Genomic DNA, 20,342 nt, shown 5'->3' with positions numbered 1-20,342 from the left:
GATTTTTAAAAGACAAAAGAAAATTTGATTGCAGAATTAAAATAATTTAATACTTGCAAAGCAACCGTAAAAGACAAAAAAATTTTATTACAAGACAATTGTAGAATCGCTAAGAAAGCGAATAGAAATAAGGCAGGGAAAAAGAACAGCGTAAAAATTTAATTCTAAAAGGATTAAAAATTCATTGATATCAGTCGAGCCGTGATATGTAGTCAGGAAATGGTGGTGGCGATGAGGAAGGAGGAAGAGATGGAGAATTTTATACGTGGCCAGACAATGCTTCTGCTGAGGGATAAAATGAACGTAACAATTGTCCACGATCTCTGTCTATGTAAAGAGTTTTTCTCTTCACCATTATTTCACGTTCCAAGTCACCGCGGGATTTAACCAGACCTGCTTGTGTTTCTTCTGCTTGTCGCAATTGACCAGCCATTGACGTTAAATTTTCTCCGATAATTTTTACTTCCTCAATTAAGCTGTTCAAAAAACCAAACATTAACATCCAAATAAAAATAAAAACAATAAAATTATTTTAAAAATATATTATACCCATATTGTGGAATGTCGCGGCAATTTTCAACATTTCTACGCTCATGACGAATATCTAGTCGAGTCTGAGCAACTTTCATAGCTTCTTCCAGTCCTCTGTTGGCTCCTCTTAATTCTTCAATCAATTTTTCGGTATCTGACAATTGATTCAGGCACTAAAAGAAATTTTTTAAAAAATTCTTGGAGTTAATAATTTATTTCGACAGATTAAGTGTTGATTGATAGAAATAATTATGTTATTACATTAACTAATTCCTTTTCCAGAGCCTGACAAACTTGTTCAGTGACATTGACATTATCCGTTAGCGCCAAGTCGACTTCAGTCGCTTGTTGTCGCAAATCTTTTACGACTTTCAAATAAGTATCATTTAAAGTCGCTCTTAGAGCTATTGATTTTTGTCTAGTATTTTCAGAACTTTCCAAATTAACTTTTGTAAAATTATCGTATCCTTCTGGGGACGATTGTCTGTTTATTAAAAAATAATCATTTTTTATTCTTATCAATTAAAAAAAAAAAAAATGGTAAGATAAAATAAAATCATCGAGTAAATATTTTATTACAATAAAGATTAAATTGCAGAAGCTTACTCAGGTGGAACTCTAGTAGCCCCAGGCTTCATCATAATCAGCGGAGAATCATTTGTTAAGCCAATACACGCCGAGTCATTAGCATAAGCATCAACTTTATCTGTTAAATCAAACTCAAGGCGGGTTTTTGCCGCTTTTAATTCGAGTAATTGATCTTCTATTGATTCCCGAGTTTTATTGAGTATATTTCTTACAACAGAGCATAAAGCTGTTTCCTACATAAAAATTATTATTGTTATTATTATTACTAGCAACCCTGATATTAGTTAAATACTGCATTGTACTTTTTTAACTACTGACGTTTTTAAAGATATAAGCTCATCCCGATGTTAGATTCATTAAGAGCTTTCATTTGAGTACCCACATGCATTTTTGATATATTTTTCATATATACATATATATATAATATATATAAATATATGAAAAATTGATGTGGGTGCTCAAATGAAAGGTCTCGATGAGTGTAACGTCGGAGTGAGCTTATATCTTAAAAAATGTCAATAGTTGACCAGATGCAAGGTCATTTCTTAATTATGTATCTAGAAATAGAGCATTTTCGTCTGCAGCCTAAATACTTATAATAAATTGACTATCAGTGAAAATTATATAAAACTTTGAAAAATTCAAGTCAAGGACGTTGCAATGACACTAAATTTGACTAAAAAAACCGATTTCATCATATGACTACCCTGGACCCAAAATATTTCTTATTTTCTTAATAATATAGATTATTCTTTAAAATTACCTTGACAAGTTCATCTTCAACTTTATCACGTACAAGATCAGGTTCCATTCTAGTGGAACGAATTTGCAAAAATTCCCCAGCAATTGACTCGGGAATGGTCAATACAGAGAGTGATTGTTTAACGCGTCGGTGTTCAGCTTCAAGTAATTCTATTTCATCAGTGAGTTCAATAATCGCTCGCTCGAGTTCCATTTTCCAATAATGAATTTCTCCAGCCCTGCCACTCAGCCGGTCTCTGTTTTCCAGCTGATTTTTATCTGTTTCACTGTAAACTCTCGAGTTGTGTTCCCTCACATCCTTAGCCAGCGTTCTAGTATTTATCATCAGTGATGAGGAACATTTTACTCATTTATAAAAACCAATACTATTAATAAAAGATAAAAATAAATACCTAGCGTTGCTAATCATTCGACTAGACTGATCAAAAAATGTTTTATTGTGTCCTCGCCACTGAGCTGGAGTGTACCGAGTCATAGAGTAACGATCAACAACAGGTCTTAGGCCAGTCATTCCATTAATCGGAGAAAAAACAGGCCTCCCTGTTGTCCAAGGACCCACCGGGTCCATCGGTCCTTCATCAATCGCTGGAACGTTGTCATTCGATTTAGGAAAATACGGCGGAGGTTTTCCGGCCTCAGTTATCCGTTCTCTCAAAGCATTCACTGTTGAACAGTCTCCAGCTTCCTGATTAATAATTAATTAATCAATTTCCTAATTAATTAACTAGTAAATAAATTAATTAATAAAAAAAATTATTTACTGGCTTGTAATTAAAATTTCCAACATCACAAGGCTCAATTTGCGGACTCTGCTCAGCATTTGGATCCGTCGGACGCTCGTCAATCCGACATCGTTCATCACGGACCCTTCCGGGGTCATTTGAGCTGCATCGCAAGTCCAAGTACTGACGGTTCAGCATCCTGACTCACAAAATTAATCTGAAAAGAGAAAAACCAATTAAAATGATTTTAGGTGCGTGACGTGGAGATAATGATTTATCGTTAATAATCACGAGCTTACTTTATCGTCGGGATGAAGGTAGATTTGTTCCTCGGGTGTGTAGATGTCCGAAACTCAAGCTGGATTTCTGGATTTCTAGAGTACACGCAACGTGTCTGGCTTGTAGTGGGTCTGGACTTATAGGTTTATTATGATGGTGTGCAGGCCGAGGGGTGAAGAGACTTGGGTTACCAAGGTGGCATTGCAACTGGGGAAGTTAAACAACTAAACGCTTCCTATTGATCGGGAAATGTTGCTCGAAAGGCAGAAAGGTGAAAATAATATTTATTTATTTTTTTTCATTCTTTCAATGTTTCATAAAATTACTATTTAATTTATTATGTTTAACTAACATCATTCTATTGTTTTTTTTTATTGTGACTAAACATATATATATATATATATATATATATATATATATATATATTTTTTTTTTTTTTTTTTTATTGAATATCTCTTTTTGTTGAATCAATAAATTAAGGCTCTTGATTCAAAACAATTTTTTTCCTCAAAGCACGTTAATTTTTTATCACAGTATATTTCTTCCAGAAAAAATTTTTTCTTTTTATGAAATTAATAATTTAACTTTAAATTTGAAAAAATTGAACAAAAAGAATTTTGATAAAATTTTATTAAATTGACCAAAATAAAAAATGAGTTTATTTTTATGCAATAATCGAATTAATTATTGAAATTAAGTAAATCTTATCAGAATTTAAACAAAGTCCACATAGATACATACATAGAGTGAATAAATCAGATTGATGCAAAGCACACAGACAAGACGTAACGATTGAAGTTGAAAATCTGTTTAACTGAGCGGTTGTCGAGCGTAAACCCTCTGGAATCTAAATCCTCGAACGTTGGCCGCGGCGGTTGGCGCGAACCCGAGGCGTGCCTGACAGGGTGGTCAGAAGGCCTCGTACAGTTTATTCAAGCGAACGACAAGGCTCAGCAGAGCACACATTGCTGTCCTACACGAGTTTCCGACACGACCGACAAGAGAATACGTCCATATATATATACCCATCAAGATATTCTTCTCGCACCCTCACCCTCAATCCTTGATCCAAACTCTAATCCAAGTGGCCCGTCGTTCGTCTCGTGCTTATACAACACTTTAGACTCACACTTTAGCCTTCAGTACAGCTCACTTTTTATTTTTATTTTCATTCTAACACAGAAAAAAACCTTTACTTGAATTGAGTAAATAATTTTGAATAAATTCATCTTCTTTATTTGAGTAAAAAAATTTTTAAATTGAGAAATTTTTCTTGGTTTGAGTAAACTTTACTTGATCAAGACGACAAAACTCTTTAAAATTATTTTCTTGGTTTAAGAATTTTTCTCTTGATTCAAGTTAATGTTTTTTCAATGTATTCTTATTCAAGTATTTCAAGAAATCGTTGATAAACAATAAAAATAATTTTTTTTAGTTGAATCACTCTGCTCAAATAAATTAAAAATTTTTTGTTATCAAAAATGTGATGAATTCCATTAAATTCCACAGAGAACTTATAAAAAAATCCATTGCAATAATTTTTATAGTATTTATTAAGAGTTAATTAAATTTATTTTGTTAAAAAAAATTTGTTCTACTTTTAAAAAAAAAAAATAAATTTATAAAACCAATGATTTAATCTTTTACAAGCAAACTCGACAAATGGAGCAAATTTATAATAAAAAATATTAGCTCCAACCAAAAAAAAAAAAAAAAAGCAATAGATTAGATAAAATTGATCGATCTTACGTATTTTCCATAATAATCCTAAAAAGGTGAAAATGTCTGTTTGCCATTTGAAGGCTTTTTAACCCTTGATATTGAAAGCTCTTTTCCCCTTAGCCGACACCGAGCATCCGGCCTATATAAGCCCCGAGGGTAGATATTTTCACCAACATTACCATCACGATGCGAATGAAAGAGGATTCGTCGGTGGGACATTGCGCGGCGTATCAAGCCATTAGATCGTGTAAACGCTATTTTATGATCCGTAAAAAGCTTATAACCGCGCATACATATCTATACTACTTCTAGCAATATTTTAATAATAAATTCCTGAATTCTCGATTGATCGCGTCCTGCAACAAAATAAATAGTACTATTTACACTTTTACTCTACAATCGATACATCTCTTCGTGTAATTGTTACATTAACATACTCGTGTTTTGATTATTCCACGTTTTCCATTAAAAGTAAAATAAAAATACAGATGCAAAATATTGTAATTACACGAATTTGTCCGGAAAAACAACAGAACAGAAAACAAAATAAAAAAAAAAAAAGAGACACCTTTATATTGCTTAGAGCCCAAATGACGTTCATCAAGTTGACACTTCTGACAAGCATAGAGTACTATACATATTATATATATATGTATAGTAGAGTAGTATTACCAGCAACAGCATCAATATCAGTATCAGTATAAGCGTAAATAAAAGCAGAAGCAGCTTTGTTGTGGTTTAAAAAGCCCGTCGATTACGGGGGATGAAAAGGCGATCTGGGCGTGTCTAAATGATCCCCTTGGTGGTCCGCCCACAACCCCCTCGCGAGCGTACCGCGATCGTTATTATTGTGTCGGAGGGTGGAGCCAGCCAATGACATAGTGGTGGCGCAGTCGAGTCAGCTGACAACGTGGCCTTGGAGCCGCCCCCGTGGCTAACTAGCATCAGCATCAGCATCAGCAACCATCCCCTCGAGTCTGTGCGATACCCCGTGACGCAAGGACGAGCCACTCAGCCAGCAAGTCCTAAACCATCTCCAACAGAATCCTCGCTCTTGCTCTTTTGCTCTTGTTCCTGCATCCCGCATTCTGCATCCAACATCCAACATCTACATCTACATAACACTGCAGCTAAATTCAATTCACTCTACATATATGTATGTAGAAACTTTGTTAGCCCCGACCTGGCGGTAAAACCGAGTACAGCATTTATATTTCGTCACGGCTGACAACCGGGAGAAGGGGGTCGATAAAGACAACAAGCACTTCACTTTAGTGGGATAAAAAAAGCCGATAGGACGAACAAACTCACACTCTTATTTAGTGATCAGACGTGTACGTTTGTTTACGAGCTCCTTTACAGTCGAGAAGAAAAATTAGAGACTGGAGTATTGTGTTGTGTGTAGAATAGACACCCCGGGCGAGGCCACTGTTAACTCTAACTACCTATGAGTGCTCACACGCGTCCACACGGAGACTTTGGTGGACGGGCAGCCACGTCAAGTCTCTCAGCCATCGAGCCAGGTACAACTAACCGGGACTTTCAGACACTCTGCGACCCGGTATCAGTTATTCGTCTTGGCTAGATGGTTGGAGGATGCCCACAGGTTAGTTTTTTATTTATTTATTTATTTATTAGAGCCGGTGGTGATTTATTACAAGTGAAATTATTTTCAAGTGATTTAATTTATTATTTTTTTTTTTTTTTTTGAGTATTAATCCTTTATTGTTGATATTAAAAAAAAAAGTGACAGTGAAGATAAAAGTGGAGAAGCTTTAAAACAAGTTTAATTCTTGAAAGTATTTATCGGTAGCTCATAAATAAAAAAGTATCACTTAAAAGAATCCGGAAGAAGATAATCCCGAGAGAAGTACGGTTGATCGGGTTAGGCTGGTTTTGCTGCTAAACCAAGGGTGTCTTTTGTGAAGGGGCTGATACACCCTGAGCAGTTGAGTTGGCTTAGACGCGGCTCTGTTTTTCTTGCCGCGGATCATTAGGACGATTAAGGATCCCGTGAAAGGGAGCGAACAGATTAGTCTTCTAAAAAGAATTTCTCCATTTTCCGATTTTTTCATTTTTACTTTTTTACTCTTCTGTAATTGAAATAAATTTAATCTAATTTAATTTAAGTGTGTAAATATAATAAGAATAATAAAACTATTCAATTGTCTGACCAGTCTGTGGCTGTTCTACTTGCGGTTGTGAATTAATATTTGTACTACTTGCAGGTGAAAGACTTTTAGACATAGCATGCAACGTCTGTGGAGATCGAAGTTCCGGAAAGCATTATGGCATTTATAGTTGTGACGGTAATATTATTTATTTATTTATTTGTCAGATTAAATGGAAAATAATAAATAATAATTGTTTTTGTTTTTATAATAGGCTGCTCGGGATTTTTTAAACGAAGTATTCACAGTAATCGAGATTATTCCTGCAAAGCGCATGGTTCTAAACAAGGCTGCTGTCCAATTGATAAAACTCATCGGAATCAGTGTCGAGCTTGTCGCCTCAAAAAGTGCTTTGAAGCTGGAATGAATAAAGACGGTAAGTAATAAATTATTAATAAAATTTTGACAAAGTTATATCGTTAAAAATAATTTAAAATAATTTATGACAATATTAGGATAAAAAAATTAATTTTGATGTGTTTTTAATTTGAGTAAATTTGACTTGATTCAAGATTTTTTTTTTTTTTTTAATTTAATTAAAAAAAAAAATTATCTCAAATAAAATAATTACATCTGAATTATATAAAAGTTATTTAGAATTTAGAAGGCGATTGTTTATATACATAGTATATAATATATAATGCTTCATAAGTCTATATAGTGGGTGAGAGTCACTTGAAAATCCTATTAATTTAACTGTCTTTCACGCTCGGCTCGTCATTTTCGAGAGGATTATACTTCAACCCTTTGAACAGCGTAAGCGAGGCCACCCAATAGCATTCGATACACAAAGCTCTTTAATTATTTTTAATCTGTAAAAGTAAATAAAAGGCGCATTAATAATATTCCTCCCCAATCTAAAACGATGAATTTTCCTATAAATTCTATTTCTATTTTTCAAAATAAATTAAGATGTAAGTGGAAAATAATAATAATAATAATCAATATCAAGTAAAAAGTCGCAGTAGGGAAGCTGAAGAATAGAGTGGAGAAAAAGTCCCTTAATAATTGATCAGAAAATAGAGTTCTCACTCTTAGGAAAATAATGATTTATGTATAGTCATGCAAGCTTGCTATTTTTCCGGATCCTGTCATCTAAATTGTCCATTTAATGCTTTATCACATACACATGCAGGTGTTTCCCTTTTATTCCTTTATATATTTATTTTTATTTATATTTTTCTCTCTACTGGACTATAAATAATATTAAAAAAATTTGTTTAATTGGCTACAACTGCGAAGTATAAGAAGTATCTTTGTGAAAAGAGATGGATCAACCATTTAAGGAATACGAAAAAGTGAAAAACATGTGGGAGGTTTAGGTAGATAAGATGTAGATAGAGTGGGGTAAAGGATGTAAAGGTAAAAGTAAAAAAGGTTAAGAGATTCGCAAGAATGAGAGGAGAGGAGCAAAAGGAGCATCAAGTTCCAAGAGCCAAGAGATTGAGACGAGGCGGGGCGCGACCGCTTGTCGTACGATGAGGGTGCTAGGGTGTTTGGGGGTATCGGGGGTGTTTAATGCAGGACGGGTGGTACAGTTCCCAGCAGCGGCCGCGGGGGCTCTAGACGCGAGTAACTGAGGAGATTCAATTAGTGGCAGAGCTTTCTAACGTTAGGGAGTCTACACACGAATCTAAATTTATTCTCTGCTCATCTTTCTCACCTTAAGGCAATTTTTCGTTACATATGTGTGTAGATCGATCTTTCCCATTTCCAATAATTTATCTGATGGTTTAATTGCGTTATTTGTCTTATTGTTTTAATGGGTTTGATTTTTGAAAATTTAGAATTTTTACCAGCACAAATTTTGAAAGTTTTTGAGAAAATTTTAATTTATGAGTAATTAAAATTTTTTTGAAGAAATTTTATCAGATATCAGTAGTTTTGATTTAAAAATGTTGATTTAAATTTCAGTATAAAATTTGTAAAAAAAAAAGTCATAAAACAGAAAAATTATTTTTTTTTTTTTAATTATATATTTTTATTTACAATGATAAATATTTTATCTAAGAATGGGATTTTTTTTTAAAAGCATTTGCAAAATTTTTCAAGTGGATATTCTTTGTAAAAAAAAATTTTTCTCTTTAAAGAAAACTGATTCTTAATTTTGTATCTAAAATTTTTTTACGCCTTAAAAAATATTCAAAAAAATATTTAAAACTGGATTAGACAAAAATTTTAGAATATTCGATTAGAGAACAATTAATGAAAATAAATAAAAAAAATTGACAAAATGACGAAAGAGAGTTATAAAAAGTTTTAAATAATAAATCAAAATGGTAAGTTGATCATTGTGTAAGCCTTAAAATTGTATATATGTCCAGCTGGATAACGGAAAAGAGAGAGAGACATTAAATGCAAGAGATATATCCTGGTGAATTATCCGTAGAGAGTACCCAGTAGCTCTGTACCTATTATTCAGTTAACGTTGCTTTGGCAAGCGCCTGCGGCATGCAATCGTCCTCCGTCGACAAGCCCCCAGAACGGTACTCTCACGTTCATTCCACGAATCCCGAGTTGCTTTAACCAATTCACCTCACCCCTTATCACATTCTGCACTCTTCTCTTTATCTCTGTCTCTCTTTCTCACTCACTCTCTCACGTTTTCCTTTTTTTAAATTCTATTTTATTTTACTTTTGTATTTTTATTTTATCTGTCTCTTCTTTTCCTTTGCTTCCATTCCGTCATATCATCCTCCACCCCTAATACTCTGCCTCTCCAGTTGATACTTGGTACACTGTACACGGTACTACCGTACAGGCACTTTACACTTTATACTCTGTAACATCGCCGCTATTTCATGAAATATGCTTTCAAATGAGAGTTGAAGATTACCACCCGGCTTATCACTCGGATTTAGATCATGTTATCTTTAATAATCTGTTTTATTATTATTCACTCTAATCTTTTCCTTATTCCTATTTTATTCAAGTATTTATATTAATAATCTTCCTTTAAATTAGCTGACTTGTGTTTTAGGGAGTAACAAACTTTAAAATCCCTCAAAGTAGATTGAAACTTTTTGAACCTTTCAAAATTTATTCAAAAATGATCAACGAGATCCTTAAGAGAAATTTTTAGTAGCTGAACATTTTTAAATTATTAAAGTTCAAATCTTAGTAATTTTTTCTAAAAATTTTTAATCGATAAAAATTTGACGTCTGAAATTTGAAAAAATTTTGAGTAGAAAAAACATAAATCTTTATTGAAATCAAACAGGCGTACACGGAAAGAACAAGATGACACTGGATATCATCCCAGATTATACTCAGTGATATCTGGATTATACTCATTGTAATCTGGATTATACTGGCTACTATCTGAATTTTTTTTTTTTTCACTGAGTATAATCTGCGATGATACCCAGTGTTATTTTGTTCTTTCCGTGTAGAGATTAAAAATTTTAATTATTTTTTTTTATTATTTTCCTTTTGCCAGGTGATAATAAGATACATTGGTTTCGGAAAAAATTTATCTTCACACTCTGTTATTCCCCAGGTGTCACAAGGGCGTATAATTATTACCACGCTACTCTTATGGCATCTGTAGCATTATATATTTATTTTCCAACAGTTTGTAAATATTCAAACAATTTATTTAGATTGAAAACTATTTTATTTTAATTATAAATAATTTTTAAGAAAAAAAAATATTTATGTCATAATTTTATGGGGATCTAAAATTCTAGCAAAAATAATAATAATAAAAAATGTCTTTAATTCTTTATAAATAACAGTAGTTGTGCGGGTTGTTGGTAGTATATGATGACATCAGAGCAGAATATAAATGAAACGAAGAGAATTACAAAAGAGAGACTTGTACCCGTATCCATGACTGATGTATCTAAAGTAAAGTAAAATGGCATACGTTTTCCGCGGGATTGTAAATGCCCACGAATCTGCTACTTTACATGGCATCACATTTATACTTGTCCTTTTCCTTTCTATTCGTTTAAACTTTAAACTCGTTAGTTTTAGTTTGCGGAGTAGTTACATTCCGCATCACTATCCTACACTTTATTCCTATTACTCAAACTCTTATTCTCATCCTCATTTTCTCATTCTCGTTTTCGCCTATAACTTATTCCATCCCATTATGCCACCGCCGACCTCGTCTACACCAAGCCTTAGGTATTATCGGCATTAGTGGCACCCGCGAGGGATTTCTCAGGAGCTGTACTTTCGCACGTATCACCGAGCTTACACTTGAGTACCATTACCACAGTCATTTTGCGCATTAATATATTTTTAATGCGTAATACTCATACTAAAAAAAATAATGCTCTACAAATAATATTTAAACACTTAGGACTTGAAATAGCCATTTAAAAATCATAAATTGAATCTCTAAAGTCGTCAAATTTTATTAATTTTATCCATAACTCGTTACTTAAAAAAAAAAAATTTCATATAAATATTATCTGCCAGTGTTTTCGATGAGTCAATAAATTTTTAAGCTTTCTAGCACAAGCTTTTACTTTATTTTTCTATCACTTTTTTTTTTTTTTTTTTTTTTTATTTCTTGTTGTTTATTTCGTCGTTGACGATCTATGATAAACATCATTTCTATTGTGTAAACAGTTTCGGATGTATGTTCTAGCTGATCTCCCTTTATACATTTATAAACTAAACTCTAAGTCACGTTTCACGCTCAATTGCTTTTAGAACTTTTTAAAATAAAACTTTTTATTTTTTCTACATTTGGCTATTTTCCTCGTTCTGGTAATACTTTTTTTTTAATTTTTATTTTATATAATTTTCTTCTGAATAAAATAAAAAAAAAAAACTAACACTTTATAAACTTCTCTTAAGAAGGTACTGTGAAAAATCACTTTTCTTACAACATTCTTCGATTTTTGAATAAGCGTACCTATAAGTGTCCTCTATACAAATAAATTTTTTTTAACAGTCCTTGCAGTGCTAATTTTCGAAATATTAGCAATTAAAAATCGTACATCTAACATATATTCCCTATCTTGGCCGTAGTTAGAGTGAAAATTTTATTAATTGCTTTAATTACTTTTTAATAATTTTATTAATAAATTTTGAAAATTTATTAATAGCATACGAGTTGCTCAATAGAAAAATTATGAAATAATTTTTTTCCTTCGAAGCAGTTTGTGTAAAATTAAATAAGATAAAAAATAACTTGTACGCTCGAATGAAAATTTACAAAAAAAAAAAAAAAAAAAAAAAAAAAAATGGATGCTTATCGAAGTAAGTAAAATGTAAATGCGATTACATCGTAAGACTCTTGACATTAAATTTAATATGATTTCTTTGCATACAATATGATGTAGTAGTAAAAGGCGCTGATACTTTTGAGCTTTGAACTAGAGCAGTCTATATAGTATCCAGCAGCGAAAAAGTTGTTTCAAATAAGACGCAGAGACGGTATATTATGTAGTGAAAAGCATTTAAACGGTATATAGTAACAGGCCAAGGGGTCGAATTATATACATATAGTGTATAGTTGATCGCGTGGGAGTGTACAAGTGGTAATGCAGTGAACCGTAGATCTGTACGGTTGTACCTTCAACACACGGTATATATGTAGGCGACGGACAGCATCAATTCATCCATATAAATGATCAACACGAGTTTTGAATTGAGTAGGGTCCTGAGGTGCAAGCTGGTTCGGGTAATACATGATGCATTTGTATATATGGCGTTTCATAGCTTACGGATCATCATGCATTCATTTTTCTTTGTTATTTATGCCTACGTGTTACACAATATTTCTCTGGGTTGTATATTAAATAAATATTAACAATATATTTATTTTTTTGTCATCTGTTATCATTTCACTCAATTATTTGACAAAATAATAAATAAGTATGATTGAAGATGTTTAAAAAATTAATAGACAATCAATTCTCATTGTTTTTTATAAAAACTGAATTCAAATGTAATAGATATGATAAAATTTGAATTAAGAAATCTTTATCAACAAAATAAAATTTTTTTTCTTTGAGAGTAAATATTAAAAAAAAAAAAAAAAAAAAAAAAAAAAGGAGAATAATTTCTTCTATTAATTCAGTATAACATCCATAAATCCCGTAGCAAAACACTCGACTCGCACTCGATTAGCAACACCATCTCATTACAATAACACTCTGGACACGCGCATAAATTACATTCTCAATTGAATACCCAAAGAGTCCTCGAGAATGAATTACCACCTCAAGCGGTGTTATCATACGACACTTGTCGCGATTACCCACCGGATAAATCTAATCGTAGGCTTACGGCACGTGTCACTCAATGTTATGCCCATGGAATATAATACAAAACACAACACTTTATTATCCAGTGTACAAGTGGTGTATTATATCTATCTCTGTTCTCTAGCCGGCGTACATATCCATCAATAATATAACAAGTAGAGGAATTCATATAACAATTGTATTATTTCCATAAATTCATGGGCTGTGCGGGTCGTAGGTGTTAAAGCACAAGCGTAAACATTAAATTCCCATTCCATTCCTGCTCACATTCACATTCACACTAGATCGCGTGACAATGACAGGGGATTGTTGAGTGCGAATCAAGGGATGATGTTAAATTCTCTCTCTTCCTCCTTCTCCTCTCCACTGTTATGCTCCAGTGGATGATGTATCAAACCCCACTCACCCGGGGATAAGCCTTGGAGATCGGTGACTGCTGAAATGTTCACAGATCGGTTTACCGTTTAGCTGTATTATACGGATACACCGTATAATACAGTATATATATGAGTTTGTGAGTTTGTCATGATCTATGGGCGAATATCCAGCTCAGCTCTACTCGCATTATCTGTCTCACTTGAATTGCTGTTTTCTGCCTATCGGCGTAAGCCTCAAGGGGTGGAAACGCATGTGGGAACGGGCATTGTAGCTCACACGTGCCACGATCAACCTTTGCTTCCTGTCTTCTCTACATCTACATACATCTACACGGTATATTTTACAATATAGAGCATAAAATATAAGTTAAAAAGATTCATAAAATTATAAAGAGACAGAAAAAATTGAGCCAGCCAAAGGTAGGATTATGGAAAGGGCACAGGGCGCGGTCCATTCCAGCGCATGCGAACCTAATCCGCAGTAGCAGTATTCACTCAATTCTAGCTCCTGGGTCTTTCAGCCCTCGCGTACCACCCACTTGCTCTCTCATCCTCTGGTTCAACAATCCGCACACGAACTATATGTACTCTATGGATGCCAAATTACCTTTTGGCATTTTTTGGTCAGGTCACAATAATTCTCTGGTCAATAATAATAAAAATAATCTATATGATTAAGAGAATAAGAAAAATTTTGTCTCCAGGATTGTCATATGATAAAATCGATTTTTTTTTAGTTAAATTTAGTGTCATTGCAAAGGTCTTGACTTGAATTTGTACCTTTTCAAAGTTTCATATCATTCTCACCGATAGTCAATTTATAATGATAAGTATTTAGGATGCATTCGAAAATGCTTTATCTTTAGGTACATAATTAAGAAATGACTTTGTATCTTGTCAACTATTGACATTTTTTAAGATATAAGTTCATCCCGATGTTACATTCATCAAGACCTTTCATTTGAGTACCCACATCATTTTTTCATATATTTATATATATATATATATATATATATATATATATATATATATATATATATATATATATATATATATATATATATATATATATATATATATATATATATATGAAAAATATATAAAAATTCATATGGGTACTTAAATGAAAGCTCTTGATGAGTGTAACATCGGGATGAGCTTATATTTTTAAAAACGTCAATAATTAAAAAAGTACAGTGCAATTTAAAAAAAGTCATTATTTAATAAAGCAAAATTTTACACAGTAAAAAATTTTTGTGTTAAATATTTAACACTTTTATGTGTAAATTTAACATTTATTGTGTTAAATTAATACAAAAAAGTATTAAATTTTAACATAAAAATTTTTTGACGCAATGACGCAAAATTTTTAACTGTGTATTTATTTATAGTTCAAAAGTCACGGCAGTCACATAGTGGCTATAAGGTTGCTAGTAATAATAATATGTAACTTTAAAAAAAAATGATACTTTAAAATTTATTTTGCTAACAAGAACAATAAAATTTATTATGCAAATGTTGAGTGTGTTGGGCAACTTGGACACTTTGAAGTTGTTGTTTCTTGAAAGTTGATCCAGACCCTCTGCTCGGTAACTCAACAGTGGTACAGGCGTGAACTTTGTTGCAAGTTAGATAGAGTCTTTGACCGTTCGTTCAACATCTCGTGTAAAATGTTTTGAGGCGTTTACAGTTTACAGTTGGTCGCCTCTAATTCGATGGAAGCTGTTATATCATATTATACGTCAACATACACACATTTGAAGCTTATTTTCAGTGCATGTGTGTCTGTGTTTGAATTGTAGAAACAATGGGCAAAAATTGATATTTAGAGCGGCGAAAAAGAAATAAAGATAAAGAAAAAAAGGATGATCCACGAATGTTTGTACTAATCACGGGAGCTAGGGTACTCGATTAAAGAAAACACCCACAGGGTTTCACATCTCAACATTCGGTTTATAATAGAATAGTTATTTTTATTTATCATGGCAACTATCGTCTAGTAATTGCTTTTTACTTCTTCTATTCTGTCTATATTTTTTCAAGCTTTGTTTGTTTTAGCCGCGTATTCAATGTCTTGTTTATTTTTTTTATTTTTCAGATTCTTTGCCTATTTATTAATCAACCATTGAATCGTCTTTTAAATAAATAATACATTTTTTTATCACTCATTTTTTAAACTGAAAAAATTAACTAACTGTACGGAAAAAAACTAAGCTACAATAAATAATAAATGCTATTTAAAAAAAATTGAATTTTAAATATAATAATGATTAATTAAAGGTAACAATTTTCACAGTAAGAATTTAAAATTTTAATCTAGCCAATGTCAAAATTTACAAAATAAAACTAATAATTATAATTATTGACTTAGTTCTTTTTACATTTTTTAAAAAGTAGTTATTTATTATAGAAGCCTTCCTTATTCAATACTTTTTTATATTAAATTTTGTAAAATTTAATGTTTCCAAATATATTATTTCAATCACGAAAAAATAACCAAAATCTTAATAACATTAATCATTTGGTTTTTTCTGATGTGAATTCTTACTAGTTGTAATTTATAAAAATAAAATACACAGGCCAGCAATGTGGTCAAGCATCAGAGGATTTGAAGATTTTCCTCGTAGAATATCTAGAGCTGAACTCCCATTCGGAGTGCGAACGTGGGAACAGCCAGGTGTTCACCACTCAGGCTCATTAATGATGATGTGCCAGCTACCCAGTGGTGTACGGCGGTAGAAGATCAGAACCACGAGATAAAGGGTGCTTGAGACAGAAAGAGTCGGAGAATCCCCCTTGAATAGAATACAACTTTGGCCAACACACATCTGACATACCCTCTTGCCTTAGCCCGAAGATCTCATGATGGTCCGTGCTACTATATAACACTTATTACATCTATAAACTTTATTTTCTATCCCGTAAATTTCTCGCCCGCCTCTTTCCTTCGCCCCTCGATCATCCGAACACCCCAACATCAATCCACCCACCCACTTATACACCTATTTGTCCCTCATGATGTTTTCCAGCTCAGTCAGCTCGTCATTTCTACATCAGTTGATTTCTCTTCTGATCCTAATCCACCTGATGTGACTGATCACGTACACAACACACAATCTATCTTATATACAGTAAATGTCGACATTGCATATATATATATATATATATATATATATATATATATATATATATATATATATATATATATATATATATATATATATATATATATATATATATATAGAAGTACTTACCCCAATAAATAAAACTATTACGGTTAATTTTCACCAATTGTTATGGTCTGGCTACCACCATATACTTAATTTATATTTTATTCTATAAATGCTATTAATTAAAGACTAGACAATTGTTTGCAGATAAGAAGGTAAAAATAAATATATATTACTAAGAAAAATTTTTTTTTAATCTCTACACGGAAAGAACAAGATGATACTGGATATCATCCCAGATTATACTGAGTAAAAAAAAAAATTTTCAGATAGTAGCTAATATAATCCAGATTATACTGAGTGATATCTGGATTATACTCATTGTAATCTGGATTATACTGGCTACTATCTGAAAATTTTTTTTCACCACAGATATCACTGAGTATAATTTATTATAGACTAATTATTTATTTTTAAAATTAATGTAATTTTGATAAACATAAAAAAATTTAGCGAAGCGGGCGATTGTCAGCCAGTAAATAAATAAATAATAAATGAATGAAATAAATAAATGTTTAGCAGTACAACACGAACGAGGACCCAGAAAGCCTAAGCCACATCCGTCAATAATGTCTGACAAACATCATCAGCAATCAGCCATGGTGTCACCTCTGTCATCACATTCCGGGACGCCAGTTCATCATGACGCAAGGGTTGATTTAAACACAGCCCACTTGCTGTCCCATCATAGCTCGGTAGTTAATCCTCTGCAACCAATCGGTGCTGGACATCATGATCGTAATCGACGTGACCGTCCTTCTCATTTATTTCCTATTCACAAGTAATTAGTTTATTTTTTTTATTTTCTTCAGTTAATTATTTTTTGGGCTCCCAGAAAATTTTCTATCTCATTTTCATTTTTATTAATAATTTTTTTTAATTTAATTTTAAGAATTTTATTTTTTGGGAACCCAATACTTGAAAAATGTTCATATTTATATTGAAATGAAGATTCGTTTTCAGTGACAATCCTTTGAGAAGATTGAGGTACGTCCCGTTTCCACAAGTAGCGTCGCTGATGCAAAAACCACCACCGAGTGATGCTACATCACCGGTGTCATTTCCTCTGCAACTACCACCACCTAATCCGGGTCTTTATCACTCGGCGACGGTCGCTCTAGGACAACAGCCTCCGTTGTTTCAGATACTGATGTCTGCCGAAAAATGCCAGGTATTTATCAAAAAATTGCTTATTGTTCATTAAAACACGGTGTCTGTGTTGATTATTTATTGATAAAAGGAGTTTGTATGGGACACTCGATTGCAGCCGGACGAGACACTAGACCGATTGGAGACTGAAGCGAGTCACAGTCCTACAAGACCGCTGCCCAATTTCAGCCCTACTTGGGAAATACTTCAGGTAATTTTTTAATTTTTTTTTATTAATTTAAATTTATAATCATAAATCTTAATTTGAAAAAAAAATATTTGTGAATTACAGGAAACGACGGCGAGACTATTATTCATGGCAGTAAAATGGGTCCGATGTTTAGTACCCTTTCAAACTTTATTCAAAGATGACCAACTTGGTCTGCTGCAACAAACTTGGACGCAGTTGTTTCTTTTACATCTGGCCCAGTGGTCAGTTTCTTGGGATATCACGGCATTACTCGATGATGAACAAGTTCGCAGAAGGCTTCCTGATGAAACTTCAAGACAAGAACTTAATACCATACAAGTAATTTTTTATTACTTTTTAGTGTAATTATTTACAAGTGGGGTCAACGCCATTCTGGGCCATGTTATTTATTTAAATTAATTTAATGCCAAGACATTGGCCGAATGGCAAACATATATGTGGTAATTTCATTAAAGTATACGTAAGAGATTGCGTATTTAATTTTTACCGTAATTCTAAATTTAATAAGAAGAACAAGGAAAAAGTTATACGTAGAATAATAGTAGTAGGCACTAGCTCTTATATAATACAAGTAGATAATTCGACATTATTGAATAAATATTTGGAAGAAATAGATGAAAATATAAATCGGAATATTAATTATATAAATCGGCTCATGTTAAATTTTCTTATATAGCAATATTGTAAAATTTTTTTTCTGATAAATTTTCTTTTTTAATTGTTCGTTTTTTTTATACTTTAAAAAAAAAAAAAAAGAGATAAAATATAAATTTTTTTCAAAAACATAAAAGCCAATATTTTTTCCAATTTCTAAAGGAAAATTGTGAAATGATTTTCACGACATTTTTTATCACAAATGCGTCGTAAAAACAAGCAGAATAAAAAAAAATTAAAAAATGTTAATTTTTCACCTATTTATACCCCAAAATGGGATTGACCTCACTTGTAAATAATTACCCTTTTTACATATCAATGTATAAAATGCATTTTTAATATTATTATAAATTTCATCAATTTTTAGGACATTATGTCACGGTTTCGTCAATTGTCGCCCGATGGTGGAGAATGCGGTTGCATGAAAGCCATTGTTTTATTCAGGCCAGGTATTAATTTACAAAATTCTGGTATAAAAGTTTAAATTATTAATTTATTTATTTCTGGATAATTTCCCACAGAAACTAAAGGACTGACAGACCCGAAGCCTGTTGAAATGCTTCAAGATCAAGCCCAATGTATCCTAAATGACTACATAAGGTCACGTTACCCCCGACAACCGGAGCGTTTCGGTAGATTTCTATTATCTCTACCCATGCTACATGTCGTGAAACCATCGACTGTTGAGTTATTGTTTTTTCGCGAGACTATTGGGGAAATACCAATCGCGCGTCTGCTTGGTGACATGTATCAAATGGACCATCATTCAGAAGGTAATTTATTATTTGTAAATTTTTTTCAAATTATAGCAAAGATTAAAAAATATATTTCTGTTTACATAGATTACAAACAGGACCCGGATTTTAGCACGATGAATCTGCAAAAAGCGACGGATTTAAAAAAGTAAAATAGAAAAATTAAAAACAAAATTTAGCTTCATAAATTTAATTGTCTAGAAAAATTTTTAATTAAATTTATGAGGGTCAAATTTTTTTTTTAAATGCAATTTGTTTTTTTTTGTGTATAAAATTTAAAAAAAAAAAAAAAAAAAAAAAACTTTTAATTAATAATTTATAAAAATCAGAATCTAGTCAGTAAATCTTTGTGATTGCTGTGTAACTAACATATCTTATTGATAATTTTGTAAGTAGCGCTACTGTAAATTATAAATTAAAATGTAAAATTAATAATATGTATTTACCAAGATACGTTACTTAAATATAGATGTAATTATAATTACTATTTACTAATTAATTATTTATTATTGTAATATTACTACACACTACCTAGGAATATTATTATTATCATTTTATATTTTTAGTTTTTATTGGATTTTCAGTCTAATACAATTTTTTCTCTAATTTTTCGTAATATTGTTAGCCTAAATTTCCCTCCAGGCAAAAATTTATCAATTCATATTTAAATTTTCAATTAAAGATAAATTTGACTGAAAAAATAATTCGGACGGCCCAGACCAGGACAATTGATTTTTTAAGTCAAATTATTTTTTTTAGTCAAATTTATCTGTGATAACAAATTTAGATATGAATTGAAAAATTTTTGTCTGGAAGGAAATACAGCCTAACAATATTATAAAACATTATTGTATTAAACTGGACAGCCAATAAAAACTAAAAATACAAAGTATTATAAAACCAGTCTTTAGAAAAAATTAATATCAAAATTATTATTATTATTATTATTATTATATTTAAAGCA

General features: G+C 31.8%; 2 protein-coding genes across 4 annotated transcripts; one reads left to right on the top strand and one right to left on the bottom strand.

Moving 5' to 3' along the window:
* Positions 1 to 119: 119 nt before the first annotated feature.
* Positions 120 to 2,801, bottom strand: LOC141529834 (tektin-4-like). Its single transcript, XM_074246550.1, has 7 exons — positions 2,667 to 2,801; positions 2,274 to 2,566; positions 1,883 to 2,192; positions 1,138 to 1,352; positions 793 to 1,015; positions 550 to 704; positions 120 to 476 (listed from the first exon to the last, which is right to left on the bottom strand). Exons 1-7 carry the CDS (start codon positions 2,799 to 2,801, stop codon positions 260 to 262), a joined length of 1,548 nt encoding a protein of 515 aa, XP_074102651.1. The 3' UTR covers positions 120 to 259.
* LOC141529744 (protein dissatisfaction) lies at positions 2,707 to 20,205 on the top strand. Of its 3 annotated transcripts, none has more exons than XM_074246427.1 (10): positions 2,707 to 3,153; positions 6,833 to 6,913; positions 6,990 to 7,151; positions 17,129 to 17,390; positions 17,573 to 17,780; positions 17,850 to 17,969; positions 18,051 to 18,287; positions 18,991 to 19,072; positions 19,145 to 19,396; positions 19,466 to 20,205. In XM_074246427.1, exons 1-10 carry the CDS (start codon positions 3,132 to 3,134, stop codon positions 19,528 to 19,530), a joined length of 1,491 nt encoding a protein of 496 aa, XP_074102528.1. In that variant the 5' UTR covers positions 2,707 to 3,131; the 3' UTR covers positions 19,531 to 20,205. The 3 variants fall into 3 exon arrangements, with proteins under 3 accessions (XP_074102528.1, XP_074102529.1, XP_074102527.1); XM_074246428.1 differs by having other exon boundaries at positions 17,561 to 17,780; positions 17,877 to 17,969; XM_074246426.1 differs by having other exon boundaries at positions 17,561 to 17,780.
* Positions 20,206 to 20,342: the final 137 nt, after the last annotated feature.

Source organism: Cotesia typhae, unplaced genomic scaffold, assembly GCF_013202065.1.
Source record: "Cotesia typhae breed Kobodo isofemale line unplaced genomic scaffold, CoteBio_Ctyphae contig_48, whole genome shotgun sequence".
NCBI lineage: Eukaryota > Metazoa > Arthropoda > Insecta > Hymenoptera > Braconidae > Cotesia > Cotesia typhae.
Note: the sequence above shows the minus strand (reverse complement) of the source record. Positions and strands in the feature narration are given on the sequence as shown.